Here is a 25499-nt window from a genome sequence, read left to right on the forward strand (position 1 = left end):
AATCCAACATGTGGTTGGCCGCACGGTCTGCTCCACATTGGATGTGCTCAAATGAAAACTGCGTCACCCTGCCCGCCCCCCAGAATCTCCAAAAGGCCCTGGGACAAGCCCATGGGACGGTCGCTTTCAAGCAGAGCATGGTAGGGCGCCGCGCTATGAAGCTCGGCCGTTATTACTAGCCGAGTGTCGTTTTATCTTTTTATTTGGAAAGGGGGCATACAATGATCTTCTCCACCCAAGCACTTCAAAGAAAATCTGTTCCAGAGACTTTATCGCACATGATGTAATGTACTCTGTAAGTTCTGCTCTTACTAGGCTATAAATGACTCTATCTGTGGTTCTTGGGGTCTCTGGGGGGAAAGCGCTACATAAGTATTTTCTTTTATGTAAAATAAAATAGAGTGACGTTGCAAGTTTTAAGTGGCAAGCGGAGAAAGCACTACTGCTCTTTTAACGAAGTTTTTGAAAGGTAGTTTAGAGAAAACTATACAGTTATGGGATATTCGGGAGACTGTGTTCTTACTGGTCTTGATTATTTGAAAGTACCTTTGCCTTTGTACCTTCGCCTAACATTCTCTAGTCAAAGATCATCTCCTAAAAATAAATCTAAGCGTCTTTTTTATCCCCTTTACGTTTCATACTCTCTGTGCCTGCAAGTCGGGAGCTAATAGCCCTCTTCACAACCAGCAGGCAGATCAGCGAAGGATACTGAGCACAGCAAATATAATTCGTGGCACCCACCACAAAGACCTCTGGGAAAACAGGACTCAAAGACAACCCTAAGAACCGCCGATATGGGGGGCGCCTGGGGGGCTCAGTCAGTTAAGCGTCGTCTGCCTTCGGCTCAGGACATGATCCCCGGGTCCTGGGACCGAGCCCCGTGTCAGGCTTCCTGCTCAGCAGGGAGAGTCTGCTTCTCTCGCTCTCTCTCTCCTTCTGCCCCTCCCCACTGCTCGTTCTCTGTGTCTCTCAGATACATAAAATCATTAAAAAAAAAAAAAACTGCCAATATGGTGAGGAGAATATTTTCAGGTGGAATTTCTAAAGATCAATCCCAACTGTTCCTTATCAGAAATGTACAAGCGCAACATGAGAAGGTAGCTGGGTACATAGGGGCAAAGGGGAACCAGGGAAGGAGCGAGGGGTCAGGGCAGGGAGAACTGAAATGAAAACTTTAGTATCAGGACAGTATGCCTAAAATAACTGAAGATTCTGACAAAGAATGCATAATGTGCTGCAAGTAATAATTCAAAGAGCTTCTCTTCAGGCCACCCAACCATCAGAGACCCTTGGATATCTGTTCAGTTTATGTGAAAGGAACTCCCCTCCCACAGACATCATTAATCAATCATTTGTCAACTATAAAACACACTTAATGAAACTGCATTTAATGGAATCAAATTACATTTAATGAAAACGCGTTTTTTAAAGTCTGCTTGAACTTCCTGTTGCCATAAAAAGGAAAAGGGAACCAAAGGGGGTAGAGGTGGGAGGGCAGGCTAGGAGCCTCTGAATGTTGCCTGATTTCCCTTTTCTCTCCCTGGAACTAATAAGGACCTAAAGACTCCAAGGTGGACATCCCTTCAGAGCACGAAAGTATGGCTTCAAAGGTAAATATCAGAGCGCCAACAGAAGTTAAAACTACATTTCCTCCCATATGATCAGCCCGAGATTGTTTTATTGGAGCACCATGAACACTGAGACATGTGAATCCACGAGTTTCTGCCTCTGAGGACAGATTGACTATCGCGGCTCCAGGATCCTAGAAATTCAGGACCACACATAAGCCGCGGTACAAGGAAAACCGGGATAACCATTTCTCCTCCGTAAGCTTTCTGGTTTGCCAGGTAAACTTGACATAGCATCACATCTCTCCATGCCACACAGACCGAAAGCCGGGTGATGGGGACCGACCTCGGCACCTAGCTCTTCCCCAACATGAGCAGGGGAGGCTGCTCACTCAGGAGCAGGGGGATGGCACAGAGGAGGCAAGGTGAGCTCCTGGGGGCTGCACTTCCTCCATAGTGGTGTTCCTGCCAAACTCCCCAACACCTGCCACCTCCCCACCTTCTGCCTGGCAACTCCTTTCTCAGGTCCTTGTTAATTGGTAGTTCGTAGTTTGCTAGCAGGTACCCTTTAGATAAAGGGCACATTCTGTTTGAGAACAGTTCAATTCAGGAGTGTAGAATACTCGGAGATTCTACAGAATGACAGAAATTATATACTCTGAAATACGTTTTCCGTATAAATTGGGAAACTTGGGTTGCGTCCCTCTGCACCAGGCCCTGGTAACCCCACATCCAGACCAATGCCATCCCACCAACTCACGGCTCTCCCTGTGTCCACCTGTCCTCCAAGCCACTGCCTGATTAATCTTCTAAAGAGACGACGTTCATCCTGCATTTAGGAAGAGAGATGCTAGAACTTTCACGGCCACGTGCCTCAGGGCTTAGGGTGCATGAGCAAAGGAAAACAGAGATTTAAAAGCTGTGTCTCCTCCTCCAAAATGCAAAAGCACAGAAACTAGCTATTTAATTCTGATATGAATGTGGAACTAGACCAGAGAAAGCATTCTCCTCAGCACCTTACCTGTTATAAACAGAAAAAATATATATACCATTTTTTTTTGGAATCCACAGATGTGAATAGTTGTTTCACACCAAACCGTACTTCCCAAAGCCACCCTCTGTATTAGAATCCTCTCTAATTATCTAGTGGTTTTATAATAAAAATTTTGGTCTGAAAGGGACAACATATGAGAGAATCAGCCAGCAAGAAGGAACTAATCAATATTACGGAAAAACGACTTGGTCACCAAATATTCCTTTGGATATATAAAACAACCAAAGGTTGTAAATAAAGTCTATTACATCATCGATGTCAAAGAAGTGCTGCCACTAAGTTCTTGAAACAAGAAGCCACAGAAATGATCTCCCCGAGATGGGTGTAAGAAACATGGCCACCGTTTGCATTCAAACTCAGATTTTTGCTGCGAGTCACATGAGCAATGAAAGAAAACACACAAATAAGTAGTACCTGGTTTTCTATGGCCTTCCTATTCTTCGGGTCGCTCACAATGGACAGCTGTAACTCTGCCATCTTTTTCATCTTGCTGTCCATATCTATCTTCTGAACGAGGTTTTTGGTCTGGTTCTTCAGGAGCCGAACCGTGTCCTCTTTCCCATGCTTCTTTGCAAAAAGGGATGCGCAAGCTGAATGGATGGCAGTGACCCAATTTTCCAGATCTGTCTGGCTAGTGGCCTAAACATGGGGGGGGGGGGGGCGGAAAAACACCTATTTGGAATTGTTTTACCACAAAGTACTGTACAGAGTGGGAGGCTGGGCTTTGATGTGTAGAACTCAAGAAGTACCTTCACCTCATAAAAACTGTTTCATTTCAAAAACACACACAACCACTCAGCTCCGGTTCACCGGCTGCCTTGACTCCGGAGGGTCTGAGACAGTGCCCAGAGCACAGCAGAAATAATCATGTAGCTCCAAACAGGAAGGATGACAAACTACAAACAAGCCATGAGCCAAGAGCAGAGGAGTAATACAAACGCCAGGGTACAGCCACTTAGCTGTGTCGTCACACGATGCTGTGCTCTAGAAGGTGCTTATCTTCATAATTTTAATAGGGTGAGAAAATATTAGGGCTTAAAAAGTTAAACTCTGAAACCTGGATATGAAATTTCATCGACAGTGTGAACTCAATGATGAAATCAACGAAAGCGTTTGGGGGGATGTACACAGCCTTAAAATAGTTGTCTTTAAGCACTGGGAATATACATAAGGGTTTTTCTCTGCTCTTCAGTTAACTTCAGACACAAGGACTATATGCGATTTTCACATAAGAAAAGTATCTTAAAGTAAGTTTGAATAAAGCACAATGGGCAATTATGATTCTTAGCAAATTATCATTATTCCACTCCCCTGATGTCCAGAAAAACCACACACATTCAAGCTATGGGTTGATCCTCCAATGATCTCTGGGATCATACAACAGGACCTACTGGGAAAATTTCCTAGAATTAAGGATATTTTGCCTGAATCACAAAATACTCATTTCACACTTGCCCCTGAGAAGTCCATGCAGATTTTTAATTTTTCTTTAAAAAGATTTTATTTGAGGGAGTCAGAGAGCACAAGCAGGGGGAGTGGCAGAGGGAGAGGGAGAAGCAGGTTCCCTGCTGAGCAGAGAGCCGGATGCAGGACTCCAATCCCAAAACTCCGAGATCATGACCTGAGCTGAAGGCAGCCGCTTAACCAACTGAGCCACCCAGGCGCCCCAGTCCATGCAGATTTCATCTAATGTTCTTATCTTCCCTACAATTGAGATTAACAGCAATTCATTAATTGGCTTTAAAGCATCATAGAAAGTCTAATCAACCTTTCTGTGAAGAGAAGGAAAATCAAATCTCAGGCCCTGAATCTTGTAAGTCAAGCTGGGGACAACAATAAGGCTAGAGGCCCAACAAGTTTACCTGGTACTAGCAACAGGAAATCCTATGCAGAGAATTCTAGATTCCCAAAGTCCGAAGAGAGAACACCAAGTTGTTCTGTAGGGCTTCTGAGAGTATCCAGGACCAATGTCATCGAGACACCTGAACCAAGGACCTATGAGGGCTTCCATGAACCTTTCTGGTCAGATATAATCTGCAGCCCAAACTGGGTCTATATGCAGCGCCCGATTTAGACTGGGAAGCACTTCAGAAACATACTTCACTGCCTTCACTTCCACCTCTTTTGAGTTAATCAATAACAGCACCAATAGTTATAGTTAGAAATAGAATTCCTTTAGCACTTAACATATAGAAATAGCACTTAACTATAGAAATAGTTGGAACTTCTTTAACACTTAACACATGTACATTATTGATCCTTAAAGCAATCCTATAAGCTATTGTTATCCTGCTGGCTGAAGGATCCAACGCTCAGAGCAGTTAAGTCCTCCAAGATGGCGTACACGCCCAACGACAGCACCAGGATGTCACACCTAAGGCTGACACCAACAGCTTGGCATCCCACCATGCTCTTCAACTTTGCATTTGCTAGAAAACTGCTGAAAATCATAACAGCAGATAACTTGAAATTTAACATCCTCAGTCCACTTCCACTGCAAAACGAGACCTTACAGCATTTGTCTATAAGGCTTTCCTGAAAAGCTTCTTTTTTCACTTCTACTGGGATTCTTGGGAAAAATCTAAAGCTTTCCTAGTCATCTTCTGTAGGCTTCACTTGAAAGCCTCCACTCCAGGAATTTCAGACCTTGCACCACTAGATCATGAGCTACACCAGAATGAGGATCACGATTTTTCTCTCTTCATATCCTCAAGACCACCCCATGGGCCACAGCTTGGCACTTGAAGGGCGTCCCAAAAAATGCTTGCTGTATGAATGACTGGATGAACACGGGCCCCATGGCACCTGACAGTGAGCAGAGGCCAATTCTCTTGCTTAAGCCTCAACCAAAGCCTACCTCAGCTTTTACCCTATTTCATTGCTAAGCTGTGCCTCTTCATTCTGTTCCTTCTCAGCCTCCTAGTACGCTCCGTCCTTGGGATTGGAGTCCCTCGTCCTGCCTTGACCCTCTGTCTAGAAAGCTCGGCAGTACCTGGAAAAGGTAGACATCTCCAAAGGAGTTGCTGAGGCAGAACACGTTTTCCTTCTTGGGATGTTCTGGGACAGACTGCACTATGCTGTCTTCTGCAAACAGTGCACACCGAGGGGCACTGCTCTGATCCGTGGAATTCTTCCCATAGGTCTCATAGAACAGCAGGGTGCAACCTACGAGAGAGAAGCAAAATGAATCCCTGACACAGTCCTGAGGATCTAGGAAAGTAGGGAGAAGGGGAAAGAAGGAAGGGAGGGAGGGAGGGAGGGAGGGAGGGAGGGAGATGAAACAGCCAAACATGTAATACAAAAGGAAATTCTGGTATCCGAGGTATGCCTCATTGTATTAGCATAACTCAGGGGAAAAGGAGAGGTTTTTGTAAACATGATATCACAGTAGTAACAATACCAAGCATTTATTGTTGCTTACTCTGTGAGAAACTCTTCTAAGTTCTTCAATGGCTCATTCAGGCCCCACAGCAGCCCCAGAAGGCAGGTGTGGTTATTAACCCCATTTGACAGATGAGAAACTGTGCAGGTCCCACAGCTGGACTGTGACCAAGCAGGGACTTGAACCCAGGCAATGGCCCCAGAGCCCTCCTTCTCAACAACACTGCATTATTTAAGAGATCTGAATGCAGGAAGAAAACCCATGTTCATTAAATAAGGGAGCTTCTATACTTACAACTTGTGGTAACAAGAAAATGAGTTTACCTGCAGAACTTTGCCATTTATGAAAAAGTACCCAGTTAATTCTCCAAATGCCACATAAGATAACCTAATACTGGGGACGCCTGGGTGGCTCAGTTGGTTAAGTGGCTGCCTTTGGCTCAGGTCATGATCCTGGAGTCCCAGGATCGAGTTCCGCATCGGGCTCCCTGCTCAGCAGGGAATCTGCTTCTCCCTTTGACCCTGCCCCCTCTCATGTGCTCTCTTTCTCTCTCTCTCTCAAATAAATAAATAAAATCTTAAAAAAAAAAAGATAATCTAATACTGGTGTATTCTTTTATCTCAAAATAAGAGGAAATAACACTACAAATTTTAGATGAAGAGGGGAAAATGAAACTAAATATCCCTCAATTTACAATAGGATGCTATACGACCCAGCAATTGCACTACTGGGTATTTACCCCAAAGATACAAATTTAGTGATCTGAAGGGGTACATGCACCCCAGTGTTTACAGCAGCAATGCCCACAATAGCCAAACCATGGAAAGAGCCAAGATGTCCATCAACAGATGAATGGATAAAGAAGATGTGGCGTGTGTGTGTGTGTGTGTGTATATATATAATGGAATATATGTGTGTGTGTATATACATACATATATATATATAAAAAATAGAATATTATGCAGCCATCAAAAAAAAAACCGAAATCTTGCCATTTGCAACGATGTGGATGGAACTAGAGGGTATTATGATAAGCGAAATAAGTCAAACAGAGAAAGACACGTATCATGTGATCTCACTGATATGAGGAATTGTTAATCTCAGGAAACAAACTGAGGGTTGCTGAGGTGGTGGGGGGTGGGAGGGATGGGGAGGCTGGGTGATGGACATTGGGGAGGGTGTGTGCTATGGTATGTGCTATCACACTGTGAATTGTGTAAGATTGATGAATCACAGACCTGTACCTCTGAAATAAATAATACATTATATGTTTAAAAAAAAAAAGAGGAAGCAAAAGATAGTAGGAAGGGAAAAATGAAGGGGGGGGAAATCGGAGGGGGAGACGAACCATGAAAGACTATGGACTCTGAGAAACAAACTGAGGGTTCTAGAGGGGAGGGGGGAGGGGGGATGGGTGAGCCCGGTGCTGGGTATTAAGGAGGGCGCGTACTGCGTGGAGCACTGGGTGTTACATGCAAACAATGAATCACGGAACACTACATCTAAATAAACACATAAATACATAAATAAATAAGGATGCTAAAAATGCTTGCAAATACATAGCTTTCCCCCAATAAGCTAATGAATTACTGTAGATAGAAGTTATGAAGGATCTACTTTGATAATTAGATAGGAGTGCCTTCTAATTATTAGACGCAGTTCTTAAGCAAATTCTAAAATGCTCACAAGTATGTTCTCCTGTTGAAAAACCTTCAACCAATCACCACTTCTGAGCACCTCTCACGTGCCGATCCCTGGCATCCAAATACGGCCGATAAGGCCACCATCCCCCTGCTTTGCACAGCCTCTTATGCTGATGGTAAAGAAGCATCAGCTGCTCTCAGCAGCACTGCGAATGAATGAGGTCCAAGGCATGACTGTTTTCCCCTCTGAGTTACGGAGTCCTCACTCATAAAAGACTAATGTTTAAAAAAAAAAAAAAAAAAACTATTTCAGGCTACCCAGTCTCACTTCCTCCTTCAAAAACCCATCTTAATCCGGACAGATAAGTTCAGACCCTGGAATCCAGCGCAGCACAGAAGCCTCCTAGGAGAACAAGATGCTGGCAGGTAGCTCTGTCCTCAGAAACAGCATCACCAAGGACAGCACTTTCTGGAACCCTCGGCTGTATTTAATGATCTCAAGAAGCACTAGCAACCCTTCTTCCTGCAAACAAAAGGCACCCACACTAAGGCTAAGAGAGGCTTCCAGAAGAAGGGAAAGGAGCAGGAGGTCTCCAGCCAGGGCTGCTCCTGCAGGGCTGAGCCAGTCCCTTTTTGCAGGCACTGATGCACTTAGAAACAATGTCCCCAAATCCTTCCATCAGGAAAGGCCTGTCTGACTGCTGCTGAGTAGCAATCTGCCATGACCTGGGGACCCAAGGGCCAGGGTCAAGGTGACAGACCCACGCCAGTTCTGCCCAGTCCAAATTCTTTCCGATGGGTGAACATTCACTTCCCAGCATCCCTACCATTGTACGCCCAGCGGCTGTGGTTTGAGTCATGACATCTAGAGGAAATGAACACAACCTTGGGCAGATGCCAACATGCCGCCAACCCAAACGCCCCATCTACTGTGGCAGCGTGAAACCAAAACAGGACATGTCGTGTTAGACCCAGGCCAGGATGTAAAACCGTATGTGCAATTTTATTGCTATCGAATTTAAAGAACAGGAAATCAGTTGTAAATCTGTAACATCAAAGTTAACCTCATCTGTGTCTCCAATGCTGGGGCGATAAGGCTGATGGAAAGGGGTGCACCCCTGTCCGTGGCGTCTCCTGCCCCCATGCCCCCCACCCAGGGCTGTAGCCACCAGCCCTGCCCGGTCCCCACCAGGACCCAGTGTTGGCCTGGAGGGCTGCCAGTGGAAGTTCTTCTTGCCACGGTAGCAGAAAGAGAAAACAGACTGCAACAGCAGAAGTACGAGAATAGATGAGATAACAGTAGAAATATCACCAGTGGAAAAAGAGAATTAGTCTTGTCTTCCCTCAAATCCACCTTTTCCTTGACACCCTCCCAAGCCACACTCATCACACCATCCCTAGCTGCCCTACCGCAGGGCAGAACCACCAGCATCCCCAAACTACTGCAGGAACCCCTCTCCTGACTCACCGGAAAAGACATATGGAAAGCAGAATTACCTTTGTTAAAAATATGTGACATAGGGGCGCCTGGGTGGCTCAGTTGGTTAAGCGACTGCCTTCGGCTCAGGTCATGATCCTGGAGTCCCGGGATCGAGTCCCGCATCGGGCTCCCTGCTCAGCGGGGAGTCTGCTTCTCCCTCTGACCCTCTTCCCTCTCATGCTCTCTATCTCTCATTCTCTCTCTCTCAAATAAATAAATAAAATCTTTAAAAAAAAAAAATATGTGACATCCTCCAAGCCCTAAAAAAACATTTATGCCCTTAGCACACTATACATTCAACACAGGTATACAACCAGACGGCGTACTTACAGCTGCTCTCGCCAGAACACCATAGATAAATACTTAAAGAATTTAAAATTCTGCTTAAACATACATGCTTGTATATATATACATATATATACATGTGTGTGTGTGTAACTAAGATGAAACCAAATAGTTAAGTCCAAACATTGCAACTTGGATTCTAAGCCAAGAAAGTTGAACTCAACCTAATGAATTCCCAGAGGAAAGAGGTATAGAAAGCCACATGGAAAAGGTTATGCTGGAAAAAAACATCTTTATCGCATGACTTTGCTTGGCTGCAGAGGAAAGGAAGGAATGTGTGCTTGATAACATTTACACTTACAAAGCACCCTTTCTCCGTGGGTCTCCGTTTTATGAGCAAGCGCCAAGTCAGCAGGGCACAGGCAAGAGCGCAGACCCTGGAACTGCCAGACCACTCAGGACCATCCCTGCCTCGGGAGTCAGCAGCAGGAGTCCCCGCGGTAGCCTCCAGGATGGAAAACCCAAGCCTGGAGGTGGGCTCTTCCAACTCTAAGGGAAACCTGCCTGAATCTCCTCCCCCAGGAAGCCTCCCACCATCTCGCTCTGCACAGATGTCTTCAGGAGCAGGGAAATCAGGAAGATAGCATCCTTTCACTTGCTCATGGCTCTGGTCACTGCTGTACTTTTAATTCAGAATCAACTTGCCTCCCAACTATTAGTGCCGTCCTAACCCCTGGGGAACCAGAATTCAGCGCCCCTTCCACAAGACTGTTGTTCACTGCCACCTCACTCCTTGTCTTCTCCAAGCTAAATGTTCCTAAATGCACACCATATAGCATGGCTCTAAACCCTCCTGCTGTCCTATGGCCCCAATTCTTATGCCCCAACATGGAGACACAAACACAAACCAACACCAGCCTCCCCCACCAGAAGGCGGGGGGGGGGGGGGGGCGGGGTTCAGAGCCATTAAAACAGGCAGGGAATGACTTCCCAAAGCATCCATTTTAACAAAACAAATTTTACATTAAAAAAATAAATACAATAAAAAAATAAACCAGATACACATCACATATGGAGTCAAGTACATCTCTTTCAAACAACATGCCAGAAGGAGACAGCTTCAGACTGTGATTCATAATCAATCCCAGATGCTCGCTCTCCTGAGAAGACGTTTTCACTCCCCTCCCCAGTCAGAGATACTTCAGGTCGACCTATTCGAGAATCCCCACCTTGCTGACTAACAGGGCTCCTGCACTATGGTGCCCCCAAAAGATAGAAATGGCCAGCTCCACCCCGGGCAGAGGGAGGAGAGGATGCTGGGGCCATAGAACCCGGGACAGCTGGAATGAGGTGGCCAAAGATCACATTCACTCTTTTAAATCCCACTTACTTTTATCTTGACTTCGTCACATTGGAAACGCATCCAAGGAATGGCCTACAGCTCAACCCCCCAGATCTTCTTGTAATGCTCGGCAGCCCATCTCCCTATCTCGTACTTGGATGGTTATTTGATTATTAAACCTAAGCATAACTTATCCCTTCAAATTGTATCTTGCTAGATTCGACCCCTTATTCCAACTCTCCAAATCTCGCCCATCATTCGGTGTAAGAACCTGCCTCCCCAGGATGCCCAAACGAGAGGCAAGCTCTTGGGCATTCCTCAGCCACAATGTATCACAAGCTGGAAAAGAGGACTAGGTCTTGGGTTTTATAAACCCTCCAGTTTGCTAGGGAAAGGTGTCACTTAAAAACAAAATGCCTTCCAAAGTGCACCTTTCCCAGACAGGCTTCTGGGTTATGAAATGGCACCAGCTCCCCAAGGCTGGGGTGGGGGCATCTCACCATTTCTACTTGGGGGGTGGGGGGGGGCAAAAAAAGCAAGGAAGGAGCCCTGTAGGAGGGCTCCAGGCCTTTCACACATACTGTCTGCAGATAGGATTCCCATTTCTGCTTTCCCCCAGGATAGGGAAGGCTGTCTCCCAATCATGAGGCTCGGCTTTGAACACCACACTCCGTTCCTCTGAGTCCCAAGATGATTGTGCAGACGTGCCAGAGGCTGTGAGGCTACTCTTCCTGCTTGCATCTGTGTAAACTATCTTTACATCTGTATAAATCCACACTGTACTGGCTTAGAGCCCCGCTCCTCCTCAGGACATTCAGATCCCTTCCAATCTATACATCCGCAAAGAGCAAGGCAATTGTAATTTTTAAATGGCAATGCCTACAAGAAACTTTCATCATCTTTACAAAACAAATCCTTACTCCTATTTCCTTTACATTAAAAAAAAAAAAGGCATTTGTTTGTGATGATAACAATTAGACTTTCTTAGTTTACAAAGGTCAGAGGACACAAATCAGATAATCCCGATGTTCTTTGTTGTACAAGCTGAGAAGGGTACTTGTGAGGAACAGGATACTCAGGATCTACATTTGGTTACTTACTTGGAATATTTTTATCTCCAGATGCAGAAAAAGTATTAAAGAATGGTACGGAAATACCTATAAAATGATAAGCTATAACTATTAAATTCAATCACTATGTATTAGAATGAATACTATTAATGAATATTACCTAAGCCATATTATCCAGGTTTGAGAAAGTATCTGTAGCAAAGCATGCTGGGAGATTTTGTACCAAATCCCTTCACTGTTTTAAAGATTTATTTACTTATTTATTTGACAGAGAGAGAGCACAAGCAGGGGGAGTGGCAGGCAGAGGGAGAGGGCGAAGCAGACTCCCCGCTCAGCAGGGAGCCCGATGCGGGGCTCGATCCCAGGACCCCGGGATCATGACCTGAGCCGAAGGCAGTCACTTAACAGACTGAGCCACCCAGGCGCCCCTCAAATCCCTTCACACACTGACACAAATTAACCCCGGACTGACTGGCGCCTCCTAGGAGAGGGGCCAGCTGGAAAAAATGATTCCAGTGGCCCCCTTCAGTCAACAACGCACTGACCTTTCAGTGTTACCCAGTACTGTTTCCACTTCCTCCGGGCCACCAATTCGAGCTTCCTTTCCTTCTGCAAAGTGACAAGGGGTTTGAAGAACAGCCATCCAGCTTTTCGGACCACCCCCTGCTCCTTCTCGAAGAGCAGATCAAGTTGCTCCAAAGAGCTGAGGGACCCGCTGCTGGAGTCTGCGGTTTCTGTGGACGTTTCTACATTCTCTGTGTTGGTCCTGCTCATTTCTAGCTCCCGCATGAAATTCTCGTAAATGTTCTGTTGGAGGGGATCACTGCCAATTGCATGAGCGGATTCGCTTCTCTGGGACAGGATCTGAGCTGAGCCCCCAGACCAAGGTGAAGGAGACACCTGGAAGGGCCCCTGCGCATCCACATTCAGTCCATCTGAGCGGCTGTCAAAGTAGTCACTGCCTTCCTTGGATCTCGGTTCCTGTGAGCAATGCAGATGACCACCCATCAGAGGTTACGTACATCCAAAGCATCCCTTCCCCAACCCTGCAAATGTATCGTACTGTTGGTTGCTAATGCTGCTGCCGAAAAGCAAGATTCTTTTAACAAAAATGCATCTTCAATCATCAAGTCACCAAACCAGAAAGAACTGGAGAAAGTGTTGCCCAACCCAATCTACAGCCAGTGGAGTCAATGCTTAAAGATATGAACAAAATACTCCTGACTATCAGGAAATCAACTAGCATATTTATAACACATCAGTGAAGATTTCTAGGCTGACATTGCTTTCCTAACTGTGAGTCAGGGTCTTCCTGTAAGGAATCCATGCTCTTACAGTCTGTCTTCCTCCTGGATCCTTTTAAAGCCTAAGGTAGAAAATCTCTAGTTACAGGGTCAAGGCGGGTAGGGAATAGGAACTAGGGTACTGTTAGGTGTTGTTATGCAAACTTCTCTTCCTCTACCCAAAACAGTCAGTCCCTAGCTTTTCCCCACCTCCACCCATATCAAGACTTGAGGATCTCTAGCATCTTATTTTCCTTCTTCACAGAGTAAAAACCATGCACCTGGGATTCTTCATCTACAAAAAGTATTTGCTAGTAACTGCTGTTTTTCATAAATACTATTTTTTTTTAATTTGGGAATTTCTTCCATAAAAAGAATATATTCATTCACTCACATCCTTTCATTTGAACATCTATTTTATTCTAGGCATTGGGGATACCAAAGACATGATTCTTAACTTCAACGTGTACTACAACATAAAATCAGGCAGAGGCAGCGCTAAATAAAATTAATATTTTATAATAATGGCTGCGCCCTATGAAACTACAATGCACTGACAGCGGCCATGCAGAAAGCTGGAAACGTGGACTGTGTCCTCATTTAGAGAAGGCTAGTTATTTGAGAAGAATAACTTTCAGACAGGCCATTCACTGGTAAACATCAGTAACTACATTTTCCAGCAGAAGGTGAGCCTAATTTAAGACTCAAAAGACACTAACATTCCAAATTTAGAGCTTAGACTAAGGTAAGTCTGCAGAGCAGTGCTAAGCACACACATCCACTCAGCCGCTAGTAGGCTTTCCATTATATTGCCTTACCCATTAAAATAAAAATGAGGGGAAACTGAGTCAAGGACCACCGACCAAAGGCCTTATTCTGAATATTCCACTGTGTGGAGGGGTTTTCCTTCCAGACATTCCATCCAGAAATCCGGTAGCAAGTATTTGCTATCTTTTGTAGGAAAATCAACTGGAGAGTGCTTCCAAATACCCAGGGGCTATAAACAACAGGGGCTATAGCCCCAAGCACAGCTATTACTAACAAAAAATATTATTTTCCACTTGCGTTTACACTATGTCCCTAGTCATATTTATTTATCCACAGATGTTTATGCAAGAACAGAGCAAATAAGCCAGCTGTGGTGAGTCACTTAGAGAAGAAACTTTCAAAATAGTGTAAGATTTTTTTAATTGTCACTTTGTTGCTCTTCAAAAACTCCTAAGAGGTGAAGGAATACTTCTCATTTAGCTAGCATTAACATCATTTCAGCTATGAATATGACTTTGACTCACAGCCCCCAAACACTGGGATGCCTCGGATACGCAGCACAAGCTGTAATGGGGTGTTTCAAAACAAGCCAAACTACCAGAGAAAAGACGCTCAGGTGCCAAACTTAAATGTGACCTATAAACATTCTTGACAGTGTTTCTCATAACAGAGTCTTTCAGTTGTAGTTCTAGCACTGACTTTTAAATGTTCCACCATAGCAAAGCATGACAAATTTTCCTCCGCAAGAAATGGGAAAATATTGCATTTTAGCATTTATAACTGAGTCTTAGACATGACCTTTCCCAGTTTCTAACACATTTCTAAAGCTTTCTATGGAGAATCCTAATAGCCAGTGACTGATTTTCAGGCTAACAGGAATGAGGGAATGGACGTCCATCCCTAAATCAGCTCAGCTGGATTTCCCGATCACCATGCTATGGGAGTGAAACCAAGGAGCTGTGTTATACGTGTACACAAAGCAGTCTGATTTCCGTTTCTCTGCATGCAACTGGATAATCCTAAGCAATGGATAATGTGACTTCATGACCAGGACACTAGAGCAAAGAGGAGAGAGAGGGTCTCAAGAGAGTTCAGTCACTCTTGGGAGCTAAAAGAAAACTCCTGATCATCATCATTCCTCACTTTCTGGGTAAATGTATCAAATTCACACCTTGACATTCTTCACATGCCTTTTTCCTTCAACCCACAGTAGAGACCACCAGCTCTCTCTGTGACCACGCAACCCTCAAAGAGCCGTGAGGTCTAAAATTAAGAGGGCCCAAAGGCCAGGGTCTCTGCATCCTGAATGTTCTCTGTCACTGCTGCCCACCAAATATGCCTGGCGCTCCACCTGGGCCCAGGGCAGGGTCATTCCTTCTCCCTCTCCCTCCCCCTCCTTCTGAGTTAGGTATGACCACGTGACTTGCTCTGGCCAATAAATGTGAACAGAAGTGAAACATGGAAGCTTTAAAAGCCAACACACAATTTTCTTTCTCCTTCTGCTGTCATGGCTTGTGGTGTTCCAGCTGGAACTGCTCTGTGGCCCTGGGGTCCCAGAGAGGAACAACGCAGACCAGAGTGACAGCATGGGAAAGAAATAAACTTTGCTCGTGCTAAACCTCGGAGATCTGAGAGCTTTCTGTTACCTCAGCATAACCCAGCCCACCCTGACTGATAGAACTGAAAGTTCACCCAGGACAGGAACAAGGACTCACAGTACAGCTCCATTAATATGAAGGGTTTATTGGCATCAAACACATACTCCTCTCTAGCACATTCTCTCTCTCTGATTAGTTTGATATTCTTTTTCAGTTGTGTATGTTTTTTCACTAATGTATCTGCTTTTAGGGTCTAACTCACCCAACTGGTTGAAAGCCCTAAGAAGAAAGGGTTGCTCTTTTTACATCACTTCTTAAAAGTCATAACAACTCAATCTACCCATCATGGTAAGGGTTTCTGGATCTTGGCCCTGCCAGCAGACAGAGGTTTATGTGCATGTGAGAGAATATGCATTCATTTGGTGCCAATATTATGATACACTGTCAGAGGGGCGCCTGGGTGGCTCAGTTGGTTAAGCGTCTGCCTTCAGTTCAGGTCATGATCGCAGGGTCCTGGGATCGAGCCCACGTCGGGCTCCCTGCCCAGCGGGGAGTCTGCTTCTCCCTCTGCCTGCCGCTCCCCCTGTTTGTACTAAGACAAATAAAATCTTTTAAAAAAAAAATACACTGTCAGGACGCCTGGGTGGCTCAATTGGTTAAATGTCTGCCTTTGGCTCAGGTCACGATCCCAGGGTCCCGGGATCAAGTCCCGCATCAGGCTCCCTGCTCAACGGAGAGCCTGCTTCTCCCTCTCCCTCCGCCTGCCACTCCCCCTGCTTGTGCTCTCTCTCTGACAAATAAATAAATAAAATCTTCTAAAAAATTTTAAAAAAATACACTGTTGGAAATTTTGCTCCATGCACTGACTACATTTTTAAGGATCTAAACCTGATCTTTGCTATAAATCACGAAAGGAAAACAAAACAAACAAAAAAAGACCAAAAAAAGTGGCATACTTGCCAGAAAAATTCATCTTGCTCACCTTTATAGATTATCAATTGTGGGTACACAAACAAAACTAAAAAGCTGCCTTCATAGGACATTGTTTAAAAACCCAAAGCAGTTTACTTTAACATTCAATAGGCCCAAAGTAATTACCAGTGGCTATCAACAATATCTGGGCCACGTGTCTAATTGCAAAAAGCTCACGTATGAGGTTTAGCAGAAATGACTTTGGCCCTGGCTTCTCCACCAACTAGCCATGAGTCTTCAGGGAGGACCCTCAAATTCCTTAAGCCTTACTTTCTTCATTTTTAAAATGAGGGGGAAGTCCTTTCCAGCTTTCCAGTTCAGATTCTTTGATTATATAACCAGTCTGTTCTTAACTCCACAGGCTTACAAACCATTCAGAGCGAAGTCTCTGGATGATCCAAACTTGAAGGAGGTCACCTCCCATGAGGGCAGTGAGGGCCTGAACGGGACAGAACACAAGTCAATACACAGTGACTACTGGTCTGCCTTTAGCCGAACTGAACCTGAATGAGACTCGGTACAGCAGTGTGTGAGCCAGGCCACAAACGTAGACAGATGAGAAACATCCTCTATGCAAACAAGAGATGTGGAATAACCAGCTCAATGCCAGGATCAATTAGGGACTAAACTAATGTAAAGTAAATGGTTGAGTATAAAGAAGTGAGTGGTAAGGAGTCAGCAAATTACTACATTCGGGGATACGAAGAGTTCCGTGGCAGGATGGTGATCATCTGTTCTTCATCTCTGGGTAAAGGGGTAGCCAAGGGCAACAAAGCACAACACGCGAGGGGTGTTGGTGGTGTACCTCATGCATAAGAAGGAAATAACTAATGGTAAGTTTTATAGATCTGACACAATCTACTCAGGGAAGTCATATTCTTGTTCACGCCTAAAGCGCTATATAATTTTGTAATTACGTATCTATGTAATAACCTATGTAAAGGGAAGGAACCTTCCCTTCCACCCTAAAGTTTACTCACCTGAAGCCTATTATCCATAGGATGGATGAAATGCAGTTTTACTAGAGACAAACTGCCCACTCAAATTCTCTTCAATAATGTGACTTATATTGTGCAAGCTAAAAAAAAAAAAAAAAAAAAGCTTTCTTCCTTCTACAAATAACTAAAAGCAGAAACAAACAAAACAGAAAAGTCAAAAGCAAAAGAACTAAAAACCTAGCAATTGCCAGTAGTTACCTAAAAAGGCAACCTATTACTCTCCTTCCCGGTGACTAAGCCACTTTGTTTCCCCATTACAACTTTATACATCATTATTATGTATAAGTATTATCATCATCACAATTCTTATTTTGTCAGGCATTGTATTTTTGCTATTACATGTTCTTGGGTACAAGATGTTTTCAAAACTGTTTGCTATCCCCACTGGAAGATGGTGAGATTAGATAATTTTTTTTGATGTACCAAAAATGATGACATCACCCAAAGTGATGTCAAGTTCAGGAAGGCGACTCATCCCAAAATAACAACGATCTATCTCCCCTTTTTGTTTAGGCTTCAAGAATGAGCTCTAGCGGGGCGCCTGGGTGGCTCAGTCGGTTAAGTGTCTGCTTTCGTCTCAGGTCATGATCCCAGGGTCCTAGGATCGAGCCCCGCATCGGGATCCTTGCTCAGCGGGGAGCCTGCTTCTCCCTCTCCCACTCCCCCTGCTTGTGTTCCCTCTCTGTGTCTCTCTCTCTGTCAAATAAATAAATAAAATCTTAAAACAAAAACAAAAACAAAAAGAATGAGCTCTAGCAAAATTCTCAGATGACCAATTCATTGAGGAATTCTCTGGAACGCTCTACTTTTTAAGGACAGTCTGGCCACGCCTTTGGACGAGGCCTGCGGCATTCACACCAGAGCACAGGAGGTGAGCTCACACAGAATCAGAGAGCGTGAAGCTGTGGGTTAAGAGTAAAAGTGCACATCTGAAGCAAAAGAGAAAAACCACCACCACCCCCCACTGCGGCAAACAAGAGGCGCCTGGTCTGAGACTAAACTCTTCGCTTTCCTGAGCTCCGTTAGCCTCAGGCCAGCGCTCTGGGGCAGCTTCTGCAACACTCCCATTTTAACAGAGGGGCAGCCCGAGGGAACCTTCCCTTCCACCCTAAGGTTTACTCACCTGGAGCTTCCTTTTCTTTCTGGAGAGGCTCCCCGTCCAGTCGCTGATGCGGCGCATGCGGGCTTTGAGTGTGTCCTTCTTGGAAGCGTCCTCGGTCAAGGCCTTGGACTTGCGGCAGGGGAGGGTGAAGGACGAGTACGGGCCGGGGTCCCTGCGCTCCACCCGGGACGGCACGTCCATGTCCGAGGCGAAGGACACGCGGTGGCTGAGGCTGGCGTGCGCACCCACGAACTCGTCCGACAGCCGCAGGCCCGAGGGCGCCGGGCTGGGGTCGGGGTAGAGCTCCCGGAGCGAGGACAGGGACGAGCTTTGGTTGAACGGCTTTGGGGCCCCGGGCGGCGGGAAGTCGGCGCAGAGGCGGGGGGCGGGCGTGCCGGGCACCGGGAGGGAGCCCTCGGCCTCGCTGGCCTCGCTGGCCTCGCCCGTGGGGCCCCAGGGGGAGTCGTACCAGGACGAATCGGAGCTCAGGGAGCTGCCCTTGCTGGAGCGCGGGCGCGAGTCCGGGGGCGAGTCGGGCCCAGGGCCCAAGGTGGGCGAGTAGCGCAGCAGCCGCACCGGGCCGCCCGCGTCCCCCGGGGGCCCTCCGCCCTGCTGGCCGCCGCTGTGGAACTCGACCCGCAGACAGCCGTCCAGCCTCCCCAGCGTCTTGATGAGCACCCTGGGGCTCTTGCGGTCCTCGTCGCACGGCCTGGCTGCCACGCTCTCGTCCCTCCCGTAGCAGTTGAGGAGGTGTCCATTGCAGTCCCTCGAGGCCACGTGGGCGTCCGGCCGCTCATGGCTGACGTAGTGGAAGCCGTTCCCCGCGGAGAAGGCCGCGCTGCGGCTCTGGAAATCATTTCCTGAGGCGTCAGTCCTGTGCTTGGCGTAGGCACTGCTTTTGGGGACTTTGCATGTGGGTCCGCCCAGTCGGGATGCATAAGGCTGATTGCTCTTAAAGTGAGAAAGGCAGCTTCGGGCCAGGGACCTGGACTTGTAACCCGCTCCGCTGCTTCCGTGACCCCATCCGTGCAGTGACTTGTCATCTTTCGCATGAATGCTGCGTATCTTCAGGGAGCAAGGCTTTTGCTTAGCACCAGGAATAGTATTGCTATGATTTTTAGATCCTTGAAGGGTGTACTGACTCTCGGAGTTCCCCATTTTAACCTAAATTAAGAACAGTAGCATCAGTAAGAAACATGACCTAAGTTAATTCCATTATGACAGAATTGTCTAAAAAACAAAAAAGAAGAAAAAAAAGTTCCACACATTACAAAAGAACCAAGCAACTTTTTTTTTTTCCTGTGCCTCACACAACTCAGAAGTAGGGACAAAAGCTACCTACTGAATTGGTTCTCTTCGGGCCATGCAGGTCATCATCCAAATAGACGATACTGCATGCCTGTGTGCTAGTTGCGTTAAACACATAATTTATTGTAGGATATTAATTCAGACACTGAATAGGCATAAAGATCAGCTTAAGGCAGAGACCTCCTTTAGGCTTGGTGCTGAGAGGTTCTGAATGACCCTTGAACAGAAATATGAGGGGAAAGCATCTTCACTCTGGTACTCCGATACGCTGATTCTTCAGTGATCAGAGAGAGTGATTTCCATTATACACAAACTACTAGAAGAGCAAATACCACACCCCAATAGAAGAGACTACTGCCCATTTTTAATAACACGAGTTCAGGTACCACACTCTTTTGGAGCTTGATATATCACATAGAGTAGGAACACCACAAAAGGAGTCCCCCAAAACTAGACTGAGATAAAAACAGGGGCAGGGTAGAGAATAAAAGCTCTCATTTCGGGCAGAAAAACATTTTAATAGAACTAATCTCTAGTGCTTCTCTAAAGCCTTTGAGGGTCCTCATTTGGGAACATGATGAGGAAAAAAGTTGGAAGCTGACTTATCAGAATGTGGATGTCTGAAAAAACTTCAGATTCTATTCATTCTCTGTAAAATCCCAATGTGTTCAATGAGTCTGTTAGTTAAGCCAAACACGCAAATCGAAATTTGAGCCAAACCTTCCCCCTTCATTTTTCACTCTAACCAGTAGATCACTATTTGAGGCAAGTTAGAGGTCATGTTTCCAGTTCCACTTCAAAATATATTTAGGAGGTTTTTAATTTTACTTCTTTTAGAATGTACAGCCACAAAACAAAAGTCAAATGGATTGACTTTTCTTTGGTGGGAGTTAGCAAACACATTTTAAAACAAAAATAACCAGATCGAACAATTAAACTTATTACCTTGATCACAGTCGTGCCCCTTGAAGTGAACCACAACTCATGTGAGCTGGCTTTACCTGAAGTTCTAGTCTGTGCTCCGAGGGAGATTAACAGTCAGTAGGCTTTACGGGGTCCTAGAACAAGGCAGCATGGTTAACAAGTATGGCAAGTGAGTCCATGAAATGATCCTGAAAAAGAGAAATACCAGAAAACTGTCAAGCGTTTTATACCAAGCTCCCAAAACGGAAAAACAAAGGTTTCGTGTAAGTTCTATGAAGAAACCACCAGTGTCCAGAATCAGTGTCAGGGTAATAAATGAAATGTCTGTGAACTGCTTGATTCATCAGAGGTGTTGGAAGATATAAAGGAAGCTAGAACTGCCCATCCAATCTTGTAAAGGCCATTAACTCAACACACGCTCTGGAGGCAAATGCATGTCTTTGTTTCAGGGGAGGGCAGGTGACGGCGCTGGCATGAGTCACGGCTCATCTGTCACCACCATTAGGAAAAACAACTTGCAGACTCTGCACGCTGACAGGGCGGCAGGAGCATCATCCTGACAGGACAACCGTGCATTGTTCTCTGTCTGACTCAGCAGTAGAAACAAAATGTAGAATCGCAGTGCAACAGTCCTTGGACAAAGTAACTTCCCTTATAGAGGTTGACCCCCTAAAGAAGATTAAAAGTTCCTCTCCAGCATATGTTTGGGCTTCTCTGCACAAGAGGCAGGAGCAGGAGACCCACCTTGGAGGGTGGGATGACAGGCTGGGGGTGCTGCCATCTGGCGGAGTTCACTCCCGAACACAAAGCCTCAATGTTCTCCCCAGACGGAGTGGAGCCGTGGGGGTTCAATTGTGACTTTTTTTTCCCCGTTCAAAAGAAAAAATTATTTGTGTTAAAATACACATCGCGTAAAACTGACCATCTTCACTATTTTATAGTGCACAGTTCGTACTGTTAAGTACATTCGTATGGTTATGCAGCCCGTCTCCAGAACTCTTCCCTCACAAAACTAAATCTTCCCAGCCTCCTCCCTGGAGCCCTGGCACCCACCATTCTATTTTCCGTCTCCATGAATTTGATACTCGAGGTAGCTCATGTAACTAAAATCACACAACATTTGTCTTTTTGTGATGGGCCTACTTCCCTCAGTAGAATGACTTCAAAGCTCGTCCATGTTGTAGCTTATGTCAGAATTCCCTTCCTTTTCAAAGCTGAGGCATATTCCATTGCATGTGTAACACCCCACTTTGTTCATCTACTTATCCATCAGTGGACACTCAGACTGCTTTCCACCTGCTGGCCACTGTGAATGCTGCTGCTATAAACACGGGTATACAAACCTCTCTCTGAGACCCTGCTTTCAGGCCTTTGGGGTATACACACCCAGAACCGGAACTGCTGGCTCCTATGGTAATTCTATGTTTAATTTTTTACGCACCACCGTACTGGTTTCCATAGTAGCTGCACCACTGTATCACCACCACCAACAGCGTGCAGGATTCCTATTTCTCCACACTCTTACCAGCACGTGTCGGTGTCTGGGTGTTTGACAGTGGCCATCAACACGCAGGACAGAACATCTACTGCAGCTCCAATGTGCACCTTCTCTAATGACTAGTGATGCTGACCATCCTTTCACGGGCTTGCTGGCCATTTGTACAGCTTCTTTGGAGGGTTATTTAATGAAGCCCGGCCCTAAGTTTCTCCAATAAGGCCAAAGACACAAGTCTGCCTGAGACTACTGTCTACTCTCACGTGTATATTTTAAATTGGGGGGCGGGGGGGATGTCAAAAGATCCTTCACTTCGGCAGTAGCAGGAGGGTCTTACGAGCATCTCACTCACGGGGCCTGAAACGGCACCTGCTACACTACCGACCACTTCTCGTTCGGTGGGCACTCACACACATATCTAAAAGAGGGAAAAGCCGCTGGGTGAGATGTCACTAAAACATGGCCCCCATGACCACTCTGACCCCGGGGCTGGATCACAAGAACCCCACCTTTTTTTCTTAGAAAGGGGGAGGGACAGAGGGAGGAGAGAGAAAATCCTAAGCAGGCTCCACGCTCAGGACAGAGCCCGACACGGGGCTCCACCTCACGACCCTGAGATCATGACCTGAGCCAAAATCAAGAGTCAGACACGTAACCGACTGAGCCACTCAGGTGCCCCAAGAACCCCACCTTTTAAAAGTTCAAACTCTGGGGCGCCTGGGTGGCTCAGTTGGTTAAGGGTCTGCCTTCGGCTCAGGTCATGATCCTGGGGTCCTGGAATTGAGCCCCGCATCGGGCTGCCTGCTTCTCCCTCTGCCTGTCTCCCTGCCTGCCTGTGTGCATGCTCTCTCACTCTAATAAATGAAATCTATAAAAAAAAAAAAAAAAATTAAAAATAAAAGCTCAAAATCTGAGTTGTCAGTATTTTCTCTGCTACATCTTAACTTAAGGAACTCGAAGTGGCCAGAGTCACTCCTGGCGGCCGCCACGGAAACCTCTCCCATGAACTGATTGCAAGGAGCCTCTGTGCTTGTTTACTTTGCTCAAGACCAAGGCCCGGTGATGACCCCAAAGGTGAAAGGCTCCAGGGTCACTCACCCACAGCCGCTTGCTTTGTGAGGCCCTTGTGATCTGAAGGCCACATGCCCAAAGACCAGTACACATGGCGCTCACACCAAGCTCTCCAACATCACTGGCACTGGCAGGACCACTGCGAGGCCCCCTTTGTCAACGGCTCAAGGACGCACAAAGACCAGGATTCAAAGCCACAGAATGGCTCCAGGGTGCAGCTCAGTCCCCAGCAGCAGATTATAACCTCAACTCTTCTTACTACTTTTGAAATCAAGTAGCTTAACTTTCACGTCATATTTCAAAAACATAGCCCTGGACCCTGTCCCCCTTTCAAGACACTGTCCACCCAAGGCCTGCAAATTTGGGGCTCATTCAGTACACACCTGCTGAACTAAATGAACCAGCTTCGCATGGTAGAAGGTTGACTCGACCACAGACTGAGAGCAGGAATCATTCCCAACTGGGTCTGGCCAAAAGACTGACATATATGCCCACGAGGACATGTTTCGATCATGAACACAACACTCCTTAGGGAAAAGCAGGCGGGGGATGACAGAGGGGGAGAGCAATGTGCACTGTTGCCTATGGGAGTGCCTACCAGCCGTTCCAACATCTCCAGCCAACTGGACAGATATTATCGGTCATGCTTCAGCTGTGATTTTTGTCTGGAAAAAAAGAGAATAAATAGGCCAAGTGTTCAGCACCCCTGACTCCTTTACTAAGGGAATTTTATGGTAGTTAAAAACTTTTTTGTTGATAGAGAGGGGGCTGAAAATACGGAAACAACAGATTCCCTGTGAACTTTTTTTAAAAAGAGAAGACATAGTTCAAAGCCCCCAGTGTCTTTAAGTAGAAAAAAATACATATTAGGTACACTAACCCGTGATAATCCATAATAGGAATGCGGCCGTGTAGTAACACGCATTGTAGGTAAGCTAACCTACAACTGATGTTACTAAGGTATGCAAATATGCTCCAGACCCACAGCTGACAAGAGAATTTAGTGAAGTCATTCTGGATAACTGTGCTATGTAGCTTTTTAAGCTAAAATCACAAATAAGAATGATGTTTGTTCTTGTTAAAACTGTAATCAATGGGGGCGCCCGGGTGGCTCAGTCGTTAAGCGTCTGCCTTCGGCTCAGGTCATGGTCCCAGGGTCCTGGGATCGAGCCCCGCATCGGGCTCCCTGCTCCGCGGGAAGCCTGCTTCTCCCTCTCCCACCCCCCTGCTTGTGTAACTGCTCTCGCTATCTCTCTGTCAAATAAATATTTTAAAAAAAAACTGATCAATGACCACCCCCAGAAATGTCCAACAATGTGAAGGAATCCACAGATATGTCACCACAATCCCAATAACCACTGGGACCTACCAAAATCCACAGCAAAACATCTTTCAAAGGGAAATGCAAGATTTACCTTTTCTTCATTTGCCTCAAGCTCAGGCTTGAATTGATGTGTTAGATTCCCAAAGTCTCCATTTCCATGTAGTGTAGAGTTTACAGCAGAGGAAAGACTGCTTTGTCTCTGGCCCCAGGCCAGCTGCTCAGAAGGAGCAACTCAAAGGGAGTAAGAAGCAACCCCCAGGGACCAGATGGTTCCTTGAGGAGGACCAGGGCTGAATGGGGACAGCAAGCACAACGAGGGCATGGGGACACCGCACAAAAGCAGATTTATGGCTGGGCAAGGCGGTGAGGGAAACTCAGGTTCCACCACCATTAGACACCATAGGCTTCTCATAGAATTCCAGCGAGACTTTCATACTGAAATAGGAGCCTCATCCTTGTCCAAGGCCAACATTCCAGATGGTGATAAGAACTTAAGAAAAAAGATGAGAACAGGGCTAGCCATCATTAACCGTAACAGTATCTACTTGGTTTCCTTTATTTGGGGGGGGTGCGAGGTTGGAGACGGGGAACTTCAATCATTAAAAAGAAAAATCTCAGAATCCTACTCTGGTTTGTGTCAGAGAACTTGAGTTTAAGAACTGTTTCCATCTCTTAAATGGCACGAGTCTTTGAGCAAATTACTTACACACTCTCTGAATCTCATTTCCCCCACTTACAACTTCAGGATAAAAATATCTACCCGACTTACCTCACAGAGTGAGACTAGTGTGGAAATATACATGAAACCACCTAAGAAACCGGGAAACACAGC

The 25499-nt window shown here is 45.9% G+C and overlaps 1 protein-coding gene across 2 annotated transcripts in view; it reads right to left on the reverse strand.

The window, feature by feature from the left end:
• TIAM2 (TIAM Rac1 associated GEF 2) overlaps positions 1-25499 on the reverse strand; it is a 136322-nt gene that overhangs the window by 90875 nt on the left and 19948 nt on the right. The window contains exons 2-6 of one of the 2 annotated variants that reach the window (XM_028103215.2): positions 20855-20965; positions 18567-19709; positions 12370-12805; positions 5615-5787; positions 3037-3261 (exon numbers count right to left, since the gene is read on the reverse strand). In XM_028103215.2, the coding sequence (XP_027959016.1) occupies positions 3037-3261; positions 5615-5787; positions 12370-12805; positions 18567-19703 (1971 nt within the window). In that variant the 5' untranslated portion in view covers positions 19704-19709; positions 20855-20965. Of the gene's footprint in view, positions 1-3036; positions 3262-5614; positions 5788-12369; positions 12806-18566; positions 19710-20798; positions 20966-25499 lie in introns of both variants that reach the window. The other variant, XM_028103214.2, reaches the window with a different exon arrangement.

This window comes from Eumetopias jubatus, unplaced genomic scaffold (assembly GCF_037043125.1).
Source record: "Eumetopias jubatus isolate StellerSeaLion01/CBP00866 unplaced genomic scaffold, mEumJub1_p1.0 scaffold_6, whole genome shotgun sequence".
Taxonomy (NCBI): Eukaryota; Metazoa; Chordata; class Mammalia; order Carnivora; family Otariidae; genus Eumetopias; species Eumetopias jubatus.